Below are 22278 nucleotides of genomic sequence, written 5' to 3'. Positions count from 1 at the left end.
AAGAACAGCCAGTTGTGATCCAGTATACATGCAAATGGATACTGGATCACAACTGGCTGTTCTTGGGAAAGTCTTTACCTGTGTGAAACTGTAAGGACAACATATCCGTATCCACTTTTCTCTGACGTCCTAGTGGATGCTGGGAACTCCGTAAGGACCATGGGGAATAGCGGCTCCGCAGGAGACTGGGCACAAAAAGTAAAAGCTTTAGACTAGCTGGTGTGCACTGGCTCCTCCCCCTATGACCCTCCTCCAAGCCTCAGTTAGATTTTTGTGCCCGAACGAGAAGGGTGCAAGCTAGGTGGCTCTCCTGAGCTGCTTAGAAGTAAAAGTTTAAATAGGTTTTTTATTTTCAGTGAGTCCTGCTGGCAACAGGCTCACTGCATCGTGGGACTAAGGGGAGAAGAAGCGAACTCACCTGACTGCAGAGTGGATTGGGCTTCTTGGCTACTGGACATTAGCTCCAGAGGGACGATCACAGGTTCAGCCTGGATGGGTCCCGGAGCCGCGCCGCCGGCCCCCTTACAGAGCCAGAAGAGCGAAGAGGTCCGGAGAAAGCGGCGGCAGAAGACGTTCCTGTCTTCAAATAAGGTAGCGCACAGCACTGCAGCTGTGCGCCATTGCTCTCAGCACACTTCACACTCCGGTCACTGAGGGTGCAGGGCGCTGGGGGGGAGCGCCCTGAGACGCAATAAAAACGATATAAAAACCTTATATGGCTAAAAAAAATGCATCACATATAGCTCCTGGGCTATATGGATGCATTTATCCCCTGCCAGTTTCCTGAAAAAAGCGGGAGAAAAGGCCGCCGTGAAGGGGGCGGAGCCTTTCTCCTCAGCACACAAGCGCCATTTTCTTTCACAGCTCCGCTGGAAGGACGGCTCCCTGACTCTCCCCTGCAGACTACACTACAGAAACAGGGTAAAACAAGAGAGGGGGGGCACTATTGGCAGCTAATATATAATACAGCAGCTATAAAGGGAGTAACACTTATATAAGGTTATCCCTGTATATATATAGCGCTCTGGTGTGTGCTGGCAAACTCTCCCTCTGTCTCCCCAAAGGGCTAGTGGGGTCCTGTCCTCTATCAGAGCATTCCCTGTGTGTGTGTGCTGGGTGTCGGTACGATTGTGTCGACATGTATGAGGAGGAAAATGATGTGGAAGCAGAGCAATTGCCTGTGTTAGTGATGTCACCCCCTAGGGAGTCGACACCTGACTGGATGGTAGTAATTAAAGAATTACGTGACAATGTCAGCACTTTGCAAAAAACTGTTGACGACATGAGACAGCCGACAAATCAATTAGTGCCTGTTCAGGCGTCTCAGACACCGTCAGGGGCGCTAAAACGCCCGTTACCTCAGATGGTCGACACAGACCCTGACACGGATACTGAATCCAGTGTCGACGGTGACGAGACAAACGTAATGTCCAGTAGGGCCACACGTTACATGATCACGGCAATGAAGGAGGCATTGAACATTTCTGACACTACAAGTACCACAAATGTGTGAAAAAACTACCAGTAGTTTTTCCTGAGTCAAATGAATTAAATGAGGTGTGTGATAAAGCGTGGGTTTCCCCCGATAAAAAACTGCTGATTTCTAATAAATTATTGGCACTATACCCTTTCCCGCCAGAGGTTAGGGCACGTTGGGAAACACCCCCTAGGGTAGATAAGGCGCTCACACGCTTATCAAAACAAGTGGCGTTACCGTCTCCTGATACGGCCGCTCTCAAGGAACCAGCTGATAGAAGGCTGGAAAATATCTTAAAAGGTATATACACACATACCGGTGTTATACTGCGACCAGCGATCGCCTCAGCCTGGATGTGCAGCGCTGGAGTGGCTTGGTCGGATTCCCTGACTGAAAATATTGATACCCTGGATAGGGACAGTATATTATTAACTATAGACGTTATGGACGCGACAGTGGTCAGGTGATGCGGATTCCAAACGACATATGGAAGTATTGCCGTATAAAGGGGAGGAGTTATTTGGGGTCGGTCTATCGGACCTGGTGGCCACGGCAACGGCTGGAAAATCCACCTTTTCTCTGACGTCCTAAGTGGATGCTGGGGACTCCGTCAGGACCATGGGGATTAGCGGCTCCGCAGGAGACAGGGCACAAAAGTAAAAGCTTTAGGATCAGGTGGTGTGCACTGGCTCCTCCCCCTATGACCCTCCTCCAAGCCTCAGTTAGATTTTTGTGCCCGGCCGAGAAGGGTGCAATCTAGGTGGCTCTCCTAAAGAGCTGCTTAGAGTAAAAGTTTTGTTAGGTTTTTTATTTTCAGTGAGTCCTGCTGGCAACAGGCTCACTGCTACGAGGGACTTAGGGGAGAAGAAGTGAACTCACCTGCGTGCAGGATGGATTGGCTTCTTAGGCTACTGGACACCATTAGCTCCAGAGGGATCGAACACAGGCCCAGCCATGGAGTCCGGTCCCAGAGCCGCACCGCCGACCCCCTTGCAGATGCCGAAGAGTGAAGAGGTCCAGAAACCGGCGGCAGAAGACTTTTCAGTCTTCATGAGGTAGCGCACAGCACTGCAGCTGTGCGCCATTGTTGTCGGCACACTTCACACCAGCGGTCACTGAGGGTGCAGGGCGCTGGGGGGGGGCGCCCTGGGCAGCAATGAAATACCTATACTGGCTAAAAGATACATCACATATAGCCCCTGGGGCTATATGGATGTATTTAACCCCTGCCAGGTCTCAGAAAAACGGGAGAAGAAGCCCGCCAAAAAGGGGGCGGAGCCTATTCTCCTCAGCACACAGCGCCATTTTCCCTCACAGAAATGCTGGTGGGAAGGCTCCCAGGCTCTCCCCTGCACTGCACTACAGAAACAGGGTTAAAACAGAGAGGGGGGGCACTTATTGGCGATATGATTATATATATTAAGATGCTATAAGGGAAAAACACTTATATAAAGGTTGTCCCTGTATAATTATAGCGTTTTGGTGTGTGCTGGCAAACTCTCCCTCTGTCTCCCCAAAGGGCTAGTGGGGTCCTGTCCTCTATCAGAGCATTCCCTGTGTGTGTGCTGTGTGTCGGTACGTGTGTGTCGACATGTATGAGGACGATGTTGGTGAGGAGGCGGAGCAATTGCCTGTAATGGAGATGTCACTCTCTAGGGAGTCGACACCGGAATGGATGGCTTATTTAGGGAATTACGTGATAATGTCAACACGCTGCAAGGTCGGTTGACGACATGAGACGGCCGGCAAACCAATTAGTACCTGTCCAGGCATCTCAAACACCGTCAGGGGCTTTAAAACGCCCATTTACCTCACACGGACACTGACTCCAGTGTCGACGGTGAAGAAACAAACGTATTTTCCATTTGGGCCACACGTTACATGTTAAGGGCAATGAAGGAGGTGTTACATATTTCTGATACTACAAGTACCACAAAAGAGGGTATTATGTGGGGTGTGAAAAAACTACCTGTAGTTTTTCCTGAATCAGATAAATTAAATGAAGTGTGTGATGATGCGTGGGTTTTCCCCGATAGAAAATTATTGGCGTTATACCCTTTCCCGCCAGAAGTTAGGGCGCGTTGGGAAACACCCCTTAGGGTGGATAAGGCGCTCACACGCTTATCAAAACAAGTGGCGTTACCGTCTCCAGATACGGCCGCCCTCAAGGAGCCAGCTGATAGGAGGCTGGAAAAATATCCTAAAAAGTATATACACACATACTGGTGTTATACTGCGACCAGCGATCGCCTCAGCCTGGATGTGCAGCGCTGGGGTGACTTGGTCGGATTCCCTGACTGAAAATATTGATACCCTTGACAGGGACAGTATTTTATTGACTATAGAGCATTTAAAGGATGCATTTCTATATATGCGAGATGCACAGAGGGATATTTGCACTCTGGCATCAAGAGTAAGTGCGATGTCCATATCTGCCAGAAGATGTTTATGGACACGACAGTGGTCAGGTGATGCAGATTCCAAACGGCACATGGAAGTATTGCCGTATAAAGGGGAGGAGTTATTTGGGGTCGGTCCATCGGACCTGGTGGCCACGGCAACAGCTGGAAAATCCACCTTTTTTACCCCAAGTCACATCTCAGCAGAAAAAGACACCGTCTTTTCAGCCTCAGTCCTTTCGTCCCCATAAGGGCAAGCAGGCAAAAGGCCAGTCATATCTGCCCAGGGATAGAGGAAAGGGAAGAAGACTGCAGCAGGCAGCCCATTCCCAGGAACAGAAGCCCTCCACCGCTTTTGCCAAGTCCTCAGCATGACGCTGGGGCAGTACAAGCGGACTCAGCTGCGGTGGGGGGTCGTCTCAAGAGTTTCAGCGCGCAGTGGGCTCACTCGCAAGTGGACCCCTGGATCCTACAAGTAGTATCCCAGGGGTACAGATTGGAAGTTCGAGACGTCTCCCCCTCGCAGGTTCCTGAAGTCTGCTTTACCAACGTCTCCCTCCGACAGGGAGGCAGTATTGGTAACAATTCACAAGCTGTATTCCCAGCAGGTGATAATCAAAGTACCCCTCCTACAACAAGGAAAGGGGTATTATTCCACACTATATTGTGGTACTGAAGCCAGACGGCTCGGTGAGACCTATTCTAAATCTGAAATATTTGAACACTTACATACAAAGGTTCAAATCAAGATGGAGTCACTCAGAGCAGTGATAGCGAACCAGGAAGAAGGGGACTATATGGTGTCCCTGGACATCAAGGATGCTTACCTCCATGTCCCAATTTGCCCTTCTCACCAAGGGTACCTCAGGTTCGTGGTACAAAACTGTCACTATCAGTTTCAGACGCTGCCGTTTGGATTGTCCACGGCACCCCGGGTCTTTACCAAGGTAATGGCCGAAATTATGATTCTTCTTCAAAGAAAAGGCGTCTTAATTATCCCTTACTTGGACGATCTCCTGATAAGGGCAAGGTCCAGAGAACAGTTGGAGGTCGGAGTAGCACTATCTCAAGTAGTTCTACGACAGCACGGGTGGATTCTAAATATTCCAAAATCGCAGCTGTCTCCGACGACACGTCTGCTGTTCCTAGGGATGATTCTGGACACAGTCCAGAAAAAGGTGTTTCTCCCGGAGGAGAAAGCCAGGGAGTTATCCGAGCTAGTCAGGAACCTCCTAAAACCAGAAAAAGTGTCAGTGCATCATTGCACAAGGGTCCTGGGAAAAATGGTGGCTTCTTACGAAGCGATTCCATTCGGCAGATTTCACGCAAGAACTTTTCAGTGGGATCTGCTGGAAAAATGGTCCGGATCGCATCTTCAGATGCATCAGCGGATAACCCTGTCTCCAAGGACAAGGGTGTCTCTTCTGTGGTGGCTGCAGAGTGCTCATCTACTAAAGGGCCACAGATTCGGCATTCAGGACTGGGTCCTGGTGACCACGGATGCCAGCCTGAACGGCTGGGGAGCAGTCACACAAGGAAAAAATTTCCAGGGAGTGTGATCAAGTCTGGAGACTTCTCTCCACATAAATATACTGGAGCTAAGAGCAATTTACAATGCTCTAAACTTAGCAAGACCTCTGCTTCAAGGTCAGCCGGTATTGATCCAGTGGGACAACATCACGGCAGTCGCCCACGTAAACAGACTGGGCGGCACAAGAAGCAGGAGGGCAATGGCAGAAACTGCAAGGATTCTTCGCTGGGCGGAAAATCATGTGTTAGCACTGTCAGCAGTGTTCATTCCGGGAGTGGACAACTGGGAAGCAGACTTCCTCAGCACGACCTCCACCCGGGAGAGTGGGGACTTCATCGGGAAGTCTTCCACATGATTGTGAACCGTTGGGAAAGACCAAAGGTGGACATGATGGCGTCCCGCCTGAACAAAAAACTGGACAGGTATTGCGCCAGGTCAGGAGACCCTCAGGCAATAGCTGTGGACGTTCTGGTAACACCGTGGGTGTACCAGTCGGTGTATGTGTTCCCTCCTCTGCTTCTCATACCTAAGGTACTGAGAATTATAAGACGTAGAGGAGTAAGAACTATACTCGTGGCTCCGGATTGGCCAAGAAGGACTTGGTACCCGGAACTTCAAGAGATGCTCACAGAGGACTCATGGCCCCTGCCGCTAAGAAGGGACTTGCTTCAGCAAGTACCATGTCTGTTCCAAGACTTACCGCGGCTGCGTTTGACGGCATGGCGGTTGAACGCCGGATCCTAAGGGAAAAAGGCATTCCGGAAGAGGTCATTCCTACCCTGGTCAAAGCCAGGAAGGAGGTGACCGCACAACATTATCACCACATGTGGCAAAAATATGTTGCGTGGTGTGAGGCCAGGAAGGCCCCACGAAGAAATTTCAACTCGGTCGATTCCTGCATTTCCTGCAAACAGGAGTGTCTATGGGCCTCAAATTGGGGTCCATTAAGGTTCAAATTTCGGCCCTGTCGATTTTCTTCCAGAAAGAATTGGCTTCAGTTCCTGAAGTCCAGAAGTTTGTCAAGGGAGTACTGCATATACAACCCCCTTTTGTGCCTCCAGTGGCACTGTGGGATCTCAACGTAGTTCTGGGATTCCTCAAATCACATTGGTTTAAACCGCTCAAATCTGTGGATTTGAAATATTTCACATGGAAAGTGACCATGATGTTGGCCCTGGCCTCGGCCAGGCGAGTGTCAGAATTGGCGGCTTTGTCTCACAAAAGCCCATATCTGATTGTCCATTCGGACAGGGCAGAGCTGCGGACTCGTCCCCAGTTTTCTCCATAAGGTGGTGTCAGCGTTTCACCTGAACCAGCTTATTGTGGTGCCTGCGGCTACTAGGGACTTGGAGGACTCCAAGTTGCTAGATGTTGTCAGGGCCCTGAAAATATAGGTTTCCAGGACGGCTGGAGTCAGGAAAACTGACTTGCTGTTATCCTGTATGCACCCAACAAACTGGGTGCTCTTGCTTCTAAGCAGACGATTGCTAGTTGGATGTGTAGTACAATTCAGCTTGCACATTCTGTGGCAGGCCTGCCACAGCCAAAATATGTAAATGCCCATTCCACAAGGAAGGTGGGCTCATCTTGGGCGGCTGCCCGAGGGGTCTCGGCTTTACAACTTTGCCGAGCTGCTACTTGGTCAGGGGCACACCCTGGCTGAGGAGGACCTGGAGTTCTCTCACTCGGTGCTGCAGAGTCATCCGCACTCTCCCGCCCGCTTGGGAGCTTTGGTATAATCCCCATGGTCCTGACGGAGTCCCCAGCATCCACTTAGGACGTCAGAGAAAATAAGAATTTACTTACCGATAATTCTATTTCTCGTAGTCCGTAGTGGATGCTGGGCGCCCATCCCAAGTGCGGATTGTCTGCAATACTTGTACATAGTTATTGTTACAAAAATCGGGTTATTATTGTTGTGAGCCATCTTTTCAGAGGCTCCGCTGTTATCATGCTGTTAACTGGGTTCAGATCACAGGTTGTACAGTGTGATTGGTGTGGCTGGTATGAGTCTTACCCGGGATTCAAAATCCTTCCTTATTGTGTACGCTCGTCCGGGCACAGTATCCTAACTGAGGCTTGGAGGAGGGTCATAGGGGGAGGAGCTAGTGCACACCACCTGATCCTAAAGCTTTTACTTTTGTGCCCTGTCTCCTGCGGAGCCGCTAATCCCCATGGTCCTGACGGAGTCCCCAGCATCCACTACGGACTACGAGAAATAGAATTATCGGTAAGTAAATTCTTATTTTTACCCCAGGTCACCTCTCAGCAGAAAAAGACACCGTCTTTTCAAACCCAGTCCTTTCGTCCCTATAAAGGCAAGAGGGAAAAAGGCCGCTCATTCCTGCCCCGGGGCAGAGGAAGGGGAAAAAGACTGCACCATGCAGCCTCTTCCCAGGAGCAGAAGCCTTCCCCCGCTTCTGCCAAGTCCTCAGCATGACGCTGGGGCTCTGCAAGCAGACTCGGGCACGGTGGGGGGCCGTCTCAAGAATTTCAGCGCGCAGTGGGCTCACTCGCAAGTGGACCCCTGGATCCTGCAGGTAGTATCACAGGGGTACAAATTGGAATTCGAGACGTCTCCCCCTCGCCGGTTCCTGAAGTCTGCTCTACCAATGTCTCCCTCCGACAGGGAGGCAGTATTGGAAGCTATTCACAAGCTGTATTCCCAGCAGGTGATAATCAAGGTACCCCTCCTACAACAGGGAAAGGGGTATTATTCCACGCTGTTTGTGGTACCGAAGCCGGACGGCTCGGTGAGACCAATTTTAAATCTAAAATCTTTGAACACTTACATAAAAAGGTTCAAATTCAAGATGGAGTCACTCAGAGCAGTGATAGCGAACCTGGAAGAAGGGGACTATATGGTATCTCTAGACATCAAGGATGCTTATCTCCATGTCCCAATCTACCCTTCTCATCAAGGGTACCTCAGGTTTGTGATACAAAACTGTCATTATCAGTTTCAGACGCTGCCGTTTGGATTGTCCACGGCACCACGGGTCTTTACCAAGGTAATGGCCGAAATGATGATTCTTCTTCGAAGAAAAGGCGTATTAATTATCCCTTACTTGGACGATCTCCTGATAAGGGCAAGGTCCAGGGAACAGTTAGAGGTCGGAGTAGCACTATCTCAGGTAGTGCTACGTCAGCACGGGTGGATTCTAAATATCCCAAAATCACAGCTGATTCCAACAACACGTCTACTGTTCCTAGGGATGATTCTGGACACAGTCCAGAAAAAGGTGTTTCTCCCGGAGGAGAAGGCCAGGGAGTTATCCGAGCTAGTCAGGAACCTCCTAAAACCAGGACAAGTGTCAGTGCATCAGTGCACGAGAGTCCTGGGAAAAATGGTGGCTTCTTACGAAGCGATTCCATTCAGAAGATTCCATGCAAGAACTTTTCAGTGGGATCTGCTGGACAAATGGTCCGGATCGCATCTTCAGATGCATCAGCGGATAACCCTATCTCCAAGGACAAGGGTATCTCTCCTGTGGTGGTTACAGAAGGCTCATCTTCTAGAGGGCCGCAGATTCGGCATTCAGGATTGGATGCTGGTAACCACGGATGCCAGCCTGAGAGGCTGGGGAGCAGTCACACAGGGAAGAAATTTCCAGGGCTTGTGGTCAAGCATGGAAACGTCTCTTCACATAAATATCCTAGAGCTAAGGGCCATTTACAATGCCCTAAGTCAAGCAAGGCCTCTGCTTCAGGGTCAACCGGTATTGATCCAGTCGGACAACATCACGGCTGTCGCCCACGTAAACAGACAGGGCGGCACAAGAAGCAGGAGGGCAATGGCAGAAGCTGCAAGGATTCTTCGCTGGGCGGAAAATCATGTGATAGCACTGTCAGCAGTGTTCATTCCGGGAGTGGACAACTGGGAAGCAGACTTCCTCAGCACAGAAGTCTTCCAAGTGATTGTAAACCGTTGGGAAAAACCAAAGGTGGACATGATGGCGTCCCGTCTCAACAAGAAACTGGACAGATATTGCGCCAGGTCAAGGGACCCTCAGGCAATAGCGGTGGACGCTCTGGTAACTCCGTGGGTTTTCCAGTCGGTATATGTGTTCCCTCCTCTTCCTCTCATACCAAAAGTACTGAGAATCATAAGAAGGAGAGGAGTAAGAACGATACTCGTGGCTCCGGATTGGCCAAGAAGAACTTGGTACCCGGAGCTGCAAGAGATGCTCACGGAGGACCCGTGGCCTCTACCTCTAAGGAAGGACCTGCTCCAGCAGGGACCTTGTCTGTTCCAAGACTTACCGCGGCTGCGTTTGACGGCATGGCGGTTGAACGCCGGATCCTGAAGGAAAAAGGCATTCCAGATGAAGTCATCCCTACCCTGATCAAGGCCAGGAAGGATGTAACTGCAAAACATTATCATCGCATTTGGCGAAAATATTTTGCGTGGTGTGAGGCCAAGAAGGCCCCTACGGAGGAATTTCAACTGGGTCGTTTCCTACATTTCCTGCAAGCAGGATTGTCTATGGGCCTAAAATTAGGATCCATTAAGGTTCAAATTTCGGCCCCGTCGATCTTCTTCCAAAAAGAACTGGCTTCAGTGCCTGAAGTTCAGACGTTTGTCAAAGGGGTACTGCATATACAGCCTCCTTTTGTGCCTCCAGTGGCACCTTGGGATCTCAATGTAGTTTTAGGGTTCCTAAAATCACATTGGTTTGAACCACTTGCCACAGTGGATTTGAAATATCTCACATGGAAAGTGGTAATGCTGTTGGCCCTGGCTTCAGCCAGGCGCGTATCAGAATTGGCGGCTTTATCCTGTAAAAGCCCTTACCTGATATTTCATTCGGATAGGGCGGAATTGAGGACTCGTCCTCAATTTCTCCCTAAGGTGGTTTCAGCGTTTCACATGAATCAACCTATTGTGGTACCTGTGGCTACTAGGGACTTGGAGGACTCCAAGTTGCTGGACGTAGTCAGGGCCCTGAAAATATATGTATCCAGGACGGCTGGAGTCAGAAAATCTGACTCGCTGTTTATACTGTATGCACCCAACAAGCTGGGTGCTCCTGCTTCTAAGCAGACGATTGCTCGTTGGATTTGAAGTACAATTCAACTTGCACATTCTGTGGCAGGCCTGCCACAGCCAAAATCTGTTAAAGCCCATTCCACAAGGAAGGTGGGCTCATCTTGGGCGGCTGCCCGAGGGGTCTCGGCTTTACAACTTTTCCGAGCAGCTACTTGGTCAGGGGCAAACACGTTTGCTAAATTCTACAAATTTGATACCCTGGCTGAGGAGGACCTGGAGTTCTCTCATTCGGTGCTGCAGAGTCATCCGCACTCTCCCGCCCGTTTGGGAGCTTTGGTATAATCCCCATGGTCCTTACGGAGTTCCCAGCATCCACTAGGACGTCAGAGAAAATAAGAATTTACTTACCGATAATTCTATTTCTCGTAGTCCGTAGTGAATGCTGGGCGCCCATCCCAAGTGCGGATTGTCTGCAATACTTGTATATAGTTATTGTTACAAACAAATCGGGTTGTTTATTGTTGGAAGCCATCTTTTCAGAGGCTCCTACTGTTATACTGTTAACTGGGTTCAGATCACGAGTTGTACGGTGTGATTGGTGTGGCTGGTATAAGTCTTACCCGGGATTCAAAATCCTTCCTTATTATGTACGCTCGTCCGGGCACAGTATCTTAACTGAGGCTTGGAGGAGGGTCATAGGGGGAGGAGCCAGTGCACACCAGCTAGTCTAAAGCTTTTACTTTTTGTGCCCAGTCTCCTACGGAGCCGCTATTCCCCATGGTCCTTACGGAGTTCCCAGCATCCACTACGGACTACGAGAAATAGAATTATCGGTAAGTAAATTCTTATTTTCACGCCCATAGTTGATCCATGAGGTCCTTTTTTGGCATGAATTTGCTGATTCCGCTATTCCTCTGAAGGCTAAATATAGGAATTATATGAATTCTGAATACTGAATCCACGAGGCCGGTTTGAAGCCTCAGCAGTACCTAATAGGGATGTTTTGAAGTCACCCTTCGAACAATTCTGATCGACCACCCTGACTGAGTACTTTTAGATTGACGTTAATATCAAAAGACATACCCCTGGTGAAGTCTAGTCACTAGACGAAACGCGTTGGGTTTTTTACTTGATGTGATCTTTGAATATCCTATGAGGAAGGATTTAAGATATTGTTTAAAATTGTCTACATTCCTCCACAACTTCATTGATAGATCATTGTAAGAGAAATTACATCATAATGTCTATGTAACATGATGGACATGTCATTTTGTTTTTGTAAATTTTAATAAACTTTTATGAAGGAACAGTTCATGCTTTTGTTTTAAAATCAGTAATATTTGTGAAACCCATAGGGTTCTGTACATTCTACGGGTTATACTAATCCCTGGGCGCCAATTTCCCCTTTTTTTCCACATATATATATATATATATATATATATGTATATATATAGGTATAGGTATATAGGTATAGGTATATATATATATATATATATATATATATATATATATATATATATATAGGTATAGCTCGGATCGGCACTCTCCATAAAAGTTTAATGATGCTCCGGTGCCCTCTGGAACATGCATCCAGAAAAATTCAGTAAATCAATCAGCGGCACTCGGAGACTGAAACAGCCGTCTGTATTTGTTCACCTTGACAAAGGGGCGTCCGCGCCCCGAAACGTTGGACCATTCTATTTTTGCCTACATGGATTAAAAGCACTTAGCACCTTATTCACGGCTGTTTCAGTCTCCGAGTGCCGCTGATTGATTTACTGAATTTTTATATATATATATATATATATATATATATATATATATATATATATATAAAAATACACACAGAGAAAAAACCACAGCACTCACCACACCAGAAGCGGGGCACAGCTATGCACTTACCACTCACAGGGTGGGGTGCATGTAACACAGCACTCTCCACCACAAAAGCGGGGTACACAGCTGTACTTACCACTCACAGGGCAGGGTGCATGTAGCCCATGACCACATCGCTCTAATAAATACAAACAAAGAACCCAGCACTCACCAAAGTAAACTCACTTATCCTCAACAATTCAATAAATAAATGATGGGGGTTTAGTTGGTGGATTGGCCAATGCACGGAAGCCTGCATACCGATTTTCAAGGTATGCAATCCACCAACTAAACCCCCATCATTTATTTATTGAATTGTTGAGGATAAGTGAGTTTACTTTGGTGAGTGCTGGGTTCTTTGTTTGTATATATATAAAAATATATATATATATATATATGATCCAAGGGCGGCACTCCGATCTTGTTCAAAGAAACAACAACAGTAACACGGCATCTTTGGCAACGTTTCAGTGCCTTGTAGCACTTTTATCAAGCCTCACAAGATGAAAAGTGACAAAGCGGTGGCGGGTTTCTATAAAATTGGTAAGTGTGTCACTTTTTATCTTAGTGTTGTTTTTTTTTTTAACAAGATCGGAGTGCCGCCTTTGGATCATGTGTATTATATACAGCCGGGCAGGCTGTTGCGTGGAGTGCTGGAATTGGAATGTGTGTGTACATTATATAAATATATATATATATATATATATATATATATATATATATATATATATATATATACACATAGAGGGTACCGGCTCTCCCATAAGCACTTTACAGCTGAGCGCCGGGTGCCTGTGCAGTAAGGCGTATGTACATGCAGAGAATGGCACAGCACTCCAAGGCGACTTTAAAATGAATCACTCAGTCAGCAGGGATACAGCAACGTTTCAATGTATTAACATTTTCCTCAGGCTGAGGAAAATGTTAATACATTGAAACGTTGCTGTATCCCTGCTGACTGAGTGATTCATTTTAAAGTCGCCTTGGAGTGCTGTGCCATTCTCTGCATGTATATATATATATATATATATATATATATATCTGAAAGTAGAGGAAGAAACAGCAGAGCGCCTATAGTGTAGTATCCCTTAAATTAGTTTTTGTCACACGCAAGAATAATATTGCGTACCGGATTACGGCTTGACTCAATGCCTATCGGTCCCCTTGGTCTTCTAGTTCGCGTCTCTGTCGGGTTCTGTCAGCATTCTCCCATGTCCTGAGACAATCCCTCTATCATAGAAGAAGGCAGTGATGAATAGAGAGCACTTCCCCTTAACTGTCCGCTGCACGCTCAGAGCGTTAGGCATTGAGTCAAGCCGTAATCCGGTACGCAATATTATTCTTGCGTGTGACAAAAACTAATTTAAGGGATAGTACACTATAGGCGCTCTGCTGTTTCTTCCTCTACTTTCAGATTCTCCTTTTGGGCTACGCATACCTAGTGGCACTATTTGAAGAACTGAGCAGCCACCCGTTAAAACGGGGAAAAGTGTGGACTATTTGACAACCTAACTGAACATAAGTTTGGAAAAAAAACTCAGATACTGGATTGGTCATTCGACCAAAAACTCATTTGTGACTTCAGACTATACTTTACCAGTAAGGAATTTTGCACTTTTTGGCTAAGCGCACTAATCCACTCTTTTTCAATATATATATATATATATATATATATATATATATAATATCGCCATTTGTCCTTGAAAAAAATACCCTACGTGGTATTGAAACATTGGACCAGAATGCTGTTCTATCACTCATAAATCTGCTACCTTGTTACTCAAGTCCGTGGAGTGCCGCGTGTATTTGTTATTGCGTTGATCAGTGAGACACCTTTCACACAAACAAGTCTACACTATGTATGCATCTAAGGAGGGCATATATATATATATGCATACATATATAATATACTTTATATATAGGAGTGCCAACTAAACTGGATATAGAGATATAGAGATATAAATAATTAAAAAAATGAACAATTATTCATATATCAATATATAAATAATTAAATAAATAAAACCGCATCCGACCTAAGCACTATCTTTCAAAGCTTATTCTAAAGTACCAGCCAATCGGCTCCTAACTGCCATGTCTTAGTCTGGGTTTGAAAAATGGCAGTTAGGAGCTGATTGGCTGGTACTTTACATCCGTCCGCTTTATCTCCATTCACGGCTTCGTAAATAGACCTGTATATCTGCTAATGGCCTCTACAGGGCATACATATGATATCCCGGTAGACGGGATGCCGGCTGTCACTATACTGACATCAGCATCCCGCCTGCCGGTATCCCAGCTGCGTGGCAGCGAGTACCGTCATGAGCTTGCTGCGCTCGCCACGCATCAGGCCTGGTGGCTCGCTTCGCTCGTCACAGGTTCTATTCCCACTCGGTTGGTGGAGTGGACCCACCAACCGAGTGGGAATACCCAGCGGCTGTCGGGACCCCAGGCATCAGTATTTGACCAGCTGTCAGTCTCCTGAATGCCAGGAACCCGACAGCTTGTGTATTGACTGCATCCATTGTACAAGGGGGGAGAGAGCATAAACCGGCATCTCTCATATGTATATTATGTCCCTGTACTAGACATCTTAAAGAAAAAGATATTTTGGAAAATGTTTTTAAGATGTATGTTCTATAAAGATGCCAGTGAAGTCATGTTATCTAAAGCGTACAGAAGTAGTCCTCTAACAAGAATGAACTGTACTTACAGGTACACCTGAAGAAAGGGGAATCCGAAAGTGGAAGCGTGGGGTGAGCAAAGGGCCGTCTATTGAAGGGACGGATTCATATGATATACCTTTCATCATGAACTTTATCCGGAAGTACAAGTGCTTCAGCTACCTTCCTATCAGTCCCACATTTGCGGGATACAAATGGAAGTCTCTTAGGAAGAGCAAGAAGAGCCGGAGAGCGGACGAGGAGCCAGAGCCCAAAGTATAACCCAGGCGTCTTTTTTTCCCCATCTCCAGTCTTGTCGTTCAGTAATACATCTTTCCAATCTCTTGCCAGGTTTACAAAGCCTTGAAACAGATGTTTTGCTTATTATTCTCTGTATAATTACTTAGAATTATTCCAGGGCTGAGACAAAGGGTCACCTCCATCTTGATATTGTGCCTCTGATACAGTGTTTTCCTCTTCCTTCTCCTTCTTTTCTACCCAGTACTCTTACAAGCAATATGTCACGCCCGTCTTCTACCCTTTTACTTTGCATGGCTGACCTCTGGTATATCAGTGGTTACCTTAACACTGGCTGATTAAACGGGTACTGTGCCTACCTCTGGGCACATTCTGATTGCCGACCTTTTGTCTTGGCCCTGAAATATTTGTAATTATTTTGTTGTAATTCTCCATCTGCCCTGGAGAACCCCAGTGTACAGTGGTGAATGTGACATCCGTCAACTCTTCTCCTGTCCATGCCATCCAGTCTTTACACCAGGCGATTGAATCTGTGGCGAATGTGCCAGGTTTTTTTCCCATGAAGTGTAGAGGCCAGTATACCCACTAGGTGGTGCTCACTTCTGACCATCAGCCATACAAAATGGAGATGACTTCTGAAGTATGTGTAAATGTATTTATGTTGTGCACAGCCTTCTCGACTTTGCATATCATTTATTTGGTTTACCGTTAAAGCAAGTTCTTTATTTGTAATATTTATTTCTATTTTGTATTGTATTTATTGTATTTCCATTTGCCTTAATGATGTTTTTAATGATAAACAATATGGGTCACAGGTTTTGGAGTTTGAAAGACAATCTCATGACTGTTTCTCTGTTATCTGGCATTTTGCAACTTACAAACTCCCAAAACCTTTGTGATCTTTCTGCACCCTTGTGCTTCATGGCAAATTATTAAACATCAGGTCAAATTAAAGTAAATCTAGTTAATCCCTCTTGGGTCCGGCATGGGTTATAGTTGTTGGTGTACGTGTGTCACTTTCACACATTAGTGGGTGACATTGATGTAGAACCAATCAGTGCATAAGGACATGAGACACAAATACTGGTCCAGTGATAAATATGGCTGCCTCTGCCGTGAGCTGTGATGCATATATAAAAGGAAAATATTTTCTAAGTGTGTGTGCATATGTATATGTGTATATATATATATATATATATATATATATATATATATATATATATTCTTTTTGTAAATGTGAACGCTAACCTGCTTGCAATGTGTAGCCTGCTCCAAAACATAAAACCACATATTTATATGTGATTTATACAGTTCCATGCTTTCATCCAGATAAAGGCAGGTTAGCCAGGGACAGACACACGTGCAGCAACAGCGACAGTGCCATTCTCTGTCCGAAAAACTGTGAGAAACACTTGGGACTCATCTGCAGAATAGTTTTCTCAAGTTCTGTTCCAAATGCCACGAAACGCGATCAAACTGACAGGAGAATATTTGGGCACTATTATCTTTCAAGCAAACGCCAAACCCCCTCCCCCACCCCATCTATTGGGTTTCTAAAAATGCTTTAGGTTTGGAGCACAGTGAAATAAATAGTCTACCCCAAAAAAGAAATTCTGGAATTTAATTGTAATACACCCAGCAGGTCTTGATTTAAAGACTTTCGTCTTGCGCAGACAGTTTACTGATCGTTGATCCAACCAATCTCACTCAGTCATTGCTGTTATATACAAGGGTATTTAGTATGGTGATTGCGCATTTTACAAACATTATACTGCCATATCCAATGCGATATAAGTGGGAATATCCCAGGAATTTACCTGTCTGTATGCGCTATGCATACAGTGTGCCACTAATGCACTTGAAAGCTGATACCATAAAAAATGTAACTGTTTGCATTAAACACCATTTTTAGCCCCAATCATTTACATCAGGCCTGGCCAACCTGTGGCTCTACAGCTGTTCTGAAACTACAGCATGCCCTCCCACCAATCAGCTGGTAAAGCATGCTGGGACTTGTAGTTACACAATAGCTCAAGAGCCACAGCTTGGCCAGGCATGATTTAGACAGTCATTAATCATAATTGGTCTTAATAAACCATGTGATCGCCCCGGTCCAGAGCTCTCCACCTGAACACCCCCCCACCCCCTCCCCACCAGAAACAGGAGGATGTTACAGACATTTTATTCATTTTTGGTGTACACACAGTTGGCATTGCTTTTCTTACTTTCTCTCTGAAAGTGATGGACATAACCAGATCGTTAGAGGTGAATATATAATGCTTATGGTGTGACAGCAGATAATCTTATATTTATATGGCTGCTTCAAGGTATTTTTACATTCACATATTGTGGAACCATTTCAGCAGGGTACTCTGCATTGCCCTTTAAAAGGGCTGTACATGTTTGCTAGATAGACACTCGTCCCCATGTGCCCCTTGGAATTGAGCACAAGACCCTTCCGTTGAGACCATCGCCTTGTTGCAGCTACTGTACGTAGTGACAGCATGCATAGGAGAGAGAGAGAGTTACAACCCAAAACTGGGTGTGAGATTCAAGTGTTCACTCATTGTGTAAACCGTAATGGCAGCATCTGAATGAACACGGAACGTAGGTGATATATTCCACATCACAACCTGACAACATGGAGTTGGGTCTGCCAGTGCGGACGACTCTCTAAACTCCATTGTCAGCACTGTGACAGCATGCCAGTAAGGGTGGGCAGCTGGGAGGGAGGGGTACCTAGCTAGCAGTGATTATACAAAGGCGATGAAAACCCATCCCATTTCTGCCACTTATTTATATTAGCCAACACAAAATGTATAATGGATGATTGCCATAAATATGTCACTATGTAAAAAACGGAATGCGTTTAATTTATATTGATTCAAATATTCATTACCTCCCTAAAACACTTACAGTAAGCCCATTCACCTTTATTTGTTATCACTTGTACGTTTTATTCACTTACTGTGTCCAAGATACTTGTCACATATCTGGGTTAGTATAAAGGTTACTCAACCTAAAGTACAGTACAAGTGGACTTAAATAACACCGCTGCCTGTAATAGTGGTAGCTATATAGGTAGACTTTTCAGTAGCTTATCAGAACAGGGAAGCCAGCATGAGGAATTGGCACAATAAACCTTTGTCCCATAGCAGTTAAGAGTACAAATGACATTATATGTATATACAAAATTCTGGGTATTAATGCCCATTGCAAGCTAAGGTTCTCCCAGCTTAATGCTTACCGAAAATAATAGCTTCCTGTGTGTGTATGTGTATATATATATATATATATATATATATATATATATATAGCAATTACAATGTAACACCTCTCAAATCTAAGGCACCTTTTACATATATATTTGTTAGTTTTATAATGTGCTTTTAATATTTTGGATCTTATTTGTGGGCCTTTATGTCCATCTGTTCTGACCTCTTAGAAGAGAAACTATTCACGTTTACCTGCAGACACATTTACTGCTTAATAGCAATTACTTTCTGTAGTACCACCTACCACCTACATACCCTCTCCTTTGTTCCTTAGGCCAGTGGCCTTGCTGTCCTAAAACTGCAATGCCTCTCAAATGCTAACTTGTGAGTAATATAGAACTATTATCTGTTACTGCAACTGTGTAGTACAGTCCAGCTAATGCCAAAGTGTAAATAAATTAAGGCTCTTGTAGAGTTGCCACATATTTGTTTAAAACCAAATCGCACCTAAAATGTATAAAAAGAGAAGTGCAAGTCCGCATGCCATGCAAAATACATTTGCTGCATAGGGGGGAATTCAACTGGTGCCGAACGGATTTTCCCAGCTGAATCCGCACAACCCCCGCCACACTTTACGGCGGTGGGATCTCACTCAAAAATGTTCACTATCCCATAGGGTAGCAAGCACTTTTCAGTGAAGAGCGGTATGAATCTGCCAGCAAAGGGTGCTAGTCAGACTGCTGTTGCCGACATTTAAACGCCACGGCAATGGCAGCTCCCCCATAGTATCCCCAACCGAGTTTGTCGTAGCCCGTTTGTCCCACAGAAATTGCTCCTACTAGCCCAGGCTATGAGCGCTAATGCTGATGATCAGTTAGTATCTTGCACCATGAGTGCAGCAACCACAACAGGTACATCTCCTGACCGGGGTATCTGCTGCTGTCTCCACCTCCACATAAGCTGCTAATATGTACTGTAAATGCACTTGTACTGTACGTGATCTAGATTGAAACGTCTCTTCCGTCCCCTGTTCTGCACCTCTTAGTGTAAGCTTCAGAGTCTGCATAGGGACTTACACTTGCATAGTTTTTGTGTATATGCACAGTAGGGCAAAATGCAAATAAAAATGGACTTGTATCTGACTGTACATTAGGCCCCTTAGTGCAGACGTATGCCCATTCTGCAAGCATGCCAAGCAGTCACTGGAGAGGGGTCTTTAGTGTCTAGAACATTTACTATATCTACCGCCTCAGATTTTTTGTTAAAGGCATGACATCATCATTTGTTTTTACCACATCTGTTATAATGATTCAAATGACAGTGTAGCAGAAAGTATAGGCAGGGTGTCTCATTCCCACCCCGCTCAATAGATGAGAAGAAAAGCATTCTGTTCTTATTTGTTGAATCAGACTGGACATACTGAGGAGTTTTACTGTGCGGTTCCAGTAACAGTGCCCCAGGGATCACCCCCCACCTATTTGCTTCATGATGAGAGCAATACGATATGGCACTGTCCAACATTGGACAGACTACTTACAGACTTAAACCAAGAATCCACTAACTAATGCTAATACAATACAACTCTACATCAGCTTTGTGATCAGTGTTTGTTTATACATTATACAGGTTGAGTATCCCATATCCAAAATGCCTGCGACCAGAAGTATATAATTGCATACGATAATGAGATATCATGGCGACGGGACCTAAGTCTAAGCACAGAATGCATTTATGTTCATATACACCTTATACACACAGCCTGAAGGTCATTTTAGCCAATATTTTTAATAACTTTGTGTTTTAAACAAAGTTTGTGTACACTGAACCATCAGAAAACAAAGGTTTCACTATCTCACTCAAATTCCGTATTTCAGAATAATTGGATATGGGATACTCAACCTGTATTGTATTTGTGTAGAGGTTATAAAATAATGATTAGGCAGCTGGAGACCTGTATGAAATAATATGAACACATAAGGGCAGATTGCGTTCATCTCGAGGTACAGGCGGAACTTCGCACTGCGCACATTGCTGCGGAAAAGTACAGGACGACAACCTTGCTCGTTTTTGCTTGCATCTCTATGGGACATGAGCAGAAACTAGTGAGACTATCCTTCCTGCATAACCCGCGTTACAGTAGCATGCCAACTTTGCCGCTTTTGGGTCCCGTGCTACTGGTTATAACTTGTTTGATTAGGGGATAAATGAATAGGCATTGTACCTTTGTATTATTTGCAGATGCATTTTTATTAAATCATTTCATCAGTTTTTTTTTGTTTGTTTTTTGCCCCTTCATCATTCATTACCTTCTTACAAATTGTTATTGTAACTAAGAGGTCCACCGCTTGCTTCTCTTGTTATGCATGCACACACAAATTAATTGTCTCACCCATTGAGGGAAATTTGTTTAGATTTTAAGGCTAAGGCAGTCTGTAAGAAAGCTGTAAACCAACTTCACTAACTAATCTTCTGTGAATAATACAAGATCTCTGATTAAACGTGCATTTACTGAGCCTTGCTTTGTCCGTAAACCGATACTAACCTACGTTTGACGGAATAACTAATATGCACCGCTGATCATTCTCTTTTTCACGTTTACGGCTTATTATACACATTAAGCTAGCATCACTGTACCAAGATGTGTCCTTTTATTTTATTGGGCAAACCTAAAAACTTTGGGTGGGGGGAAATGTGCAGTATTAAAATGAAAACACTAATATAGTTTGTTTTCGGGTATCCCACAACACTTTATATTGCAGTTTATTAAAAAAAAAAATGTTTAAACACCTACTGTAATTTTGATACTGCATATGAAGAGTTTACATATTACGGTAGCGCCAACTTTTGCTGATTTAAGATATTGCTGGCGCCTTTTTTGCGAGGGACTTGAATAAAGCTTGAAAAATTGTGCCATTCTAAGCATTTCAGACATTCCTTTTTTAATTTGCTTTTCACAATTGATAAAAATTTGTAAAAAAATAAATAAAAAGTATAACTGACTGACTTACGTGCACTAATATTTGTTTTTGCATTGCATTCTGCTGATGTAACTAGTTTAAACTAAGAAAAGCAAATAAAAACCCTTAAATTATATTTTATGTTGAAACCCAACTATTCTTTATTAGTTGAAGGCAATCTGTATGAACGACTGTTAGGCTGCTGGATGGACTATCCTGTTATTCAATAGTCCCTTCTGTTCCTAATGAGTTAAATTGCTGGACTTTTTTGTTTGCTTATATTTTGACTGTAACATAAAGTGTTTTATTCTTGTTTTTTTTTCTCCCAAGATGTAATTTGTTACAATTTTTTAAAGAAATAATTTCATTTTAGTGTGTTTTTTTTTCTAACATGACTTTCATTTATCGTTAAAATATATTTAAGAAAGATATGTAATATTGGACCAGATGTTGTGAATAATAGTAGAAAAAAAGCTATTTTATTCTGTATTTTTAAAGCTTGTTAAATATAAATAATAAAAATTGATATACCTGCTGCTGATTTTTTTTTTTTTTTCCATCCTATCCAATGATAAAGTCCACTTACTGGTGCTCAAATATTATTATACTGTTTTTTGTTTTTTTTTATAAATGAGCAACATTAATATTGTGTGTAAATCATGTGGGAATATTGTTATAATGTGGAAATAAATTCTCTGCATTGTGGATAAAGAAATTATGTCAAAGGTCTGAACTCTGTGGACGGTGAGTGAGTGCTTTTGTGAACTGAATATCTGTGCATCGCATCATTAAATGTGCATGATCGTTTTCAATTTAATTGCTAACAGATTAATTAACAAGGCGATAATATTTAGGCAGGTGTTTCAGCAGGAAGCAATCAAGTTGCCGGCTGCTGGGATCCCGGCGGTCAGGATAC

The 22278-nt window shown here is 44.5% G+C and overlaps 1 protein-coding gene across 2 annotated transcripts in view; it reads left to right on the top strand.

Moving 5' to 3' along the window:
• The window catches only part of SLC23A2 (solute carrier family 23 member 2), a 319310-nt gene extending 297413 nt beyond the window's left edge, over nt 1–21897 (top strand). For both annotated transcript variants that reach the window (XM_063932053.1, XM_063932054.1), the window contains one exon: nt 14985–21897. In XM_063932053.1, the coding sequence (XP_063788123.1) occupies nt 14985–15214 (230 nt within the window). In that variant the 3' untranslated portion in view covers nt 15215–21897. The remainder of the gene's footprint in view (nt 1–14984) is intronic.
• The last annotated feature ends 381 nt before the right edge of the window (nt 21898–22278 follow it).

Source organism: Pseudophryne corroboree, chromosome 6, assembly GCF_028390025.1.
Source record: "Pseudophryne corroboree isolate aPseCor3 chromosome 6, aPseCor3.hap2, whole genome shotgun sequence".
Taxonomy (NCBI): Eukaryota; Metazoa; Chordata; class Amphibia; order Anura; family Myobatrachidae; genus Pseudophryne; species Pseudophryne corroboree.
The sequence above is the reverse complement of the archived record's forward strand: the minus strand, read 5'-3'. Positions and strand labels throughout refer to the sequence as shown.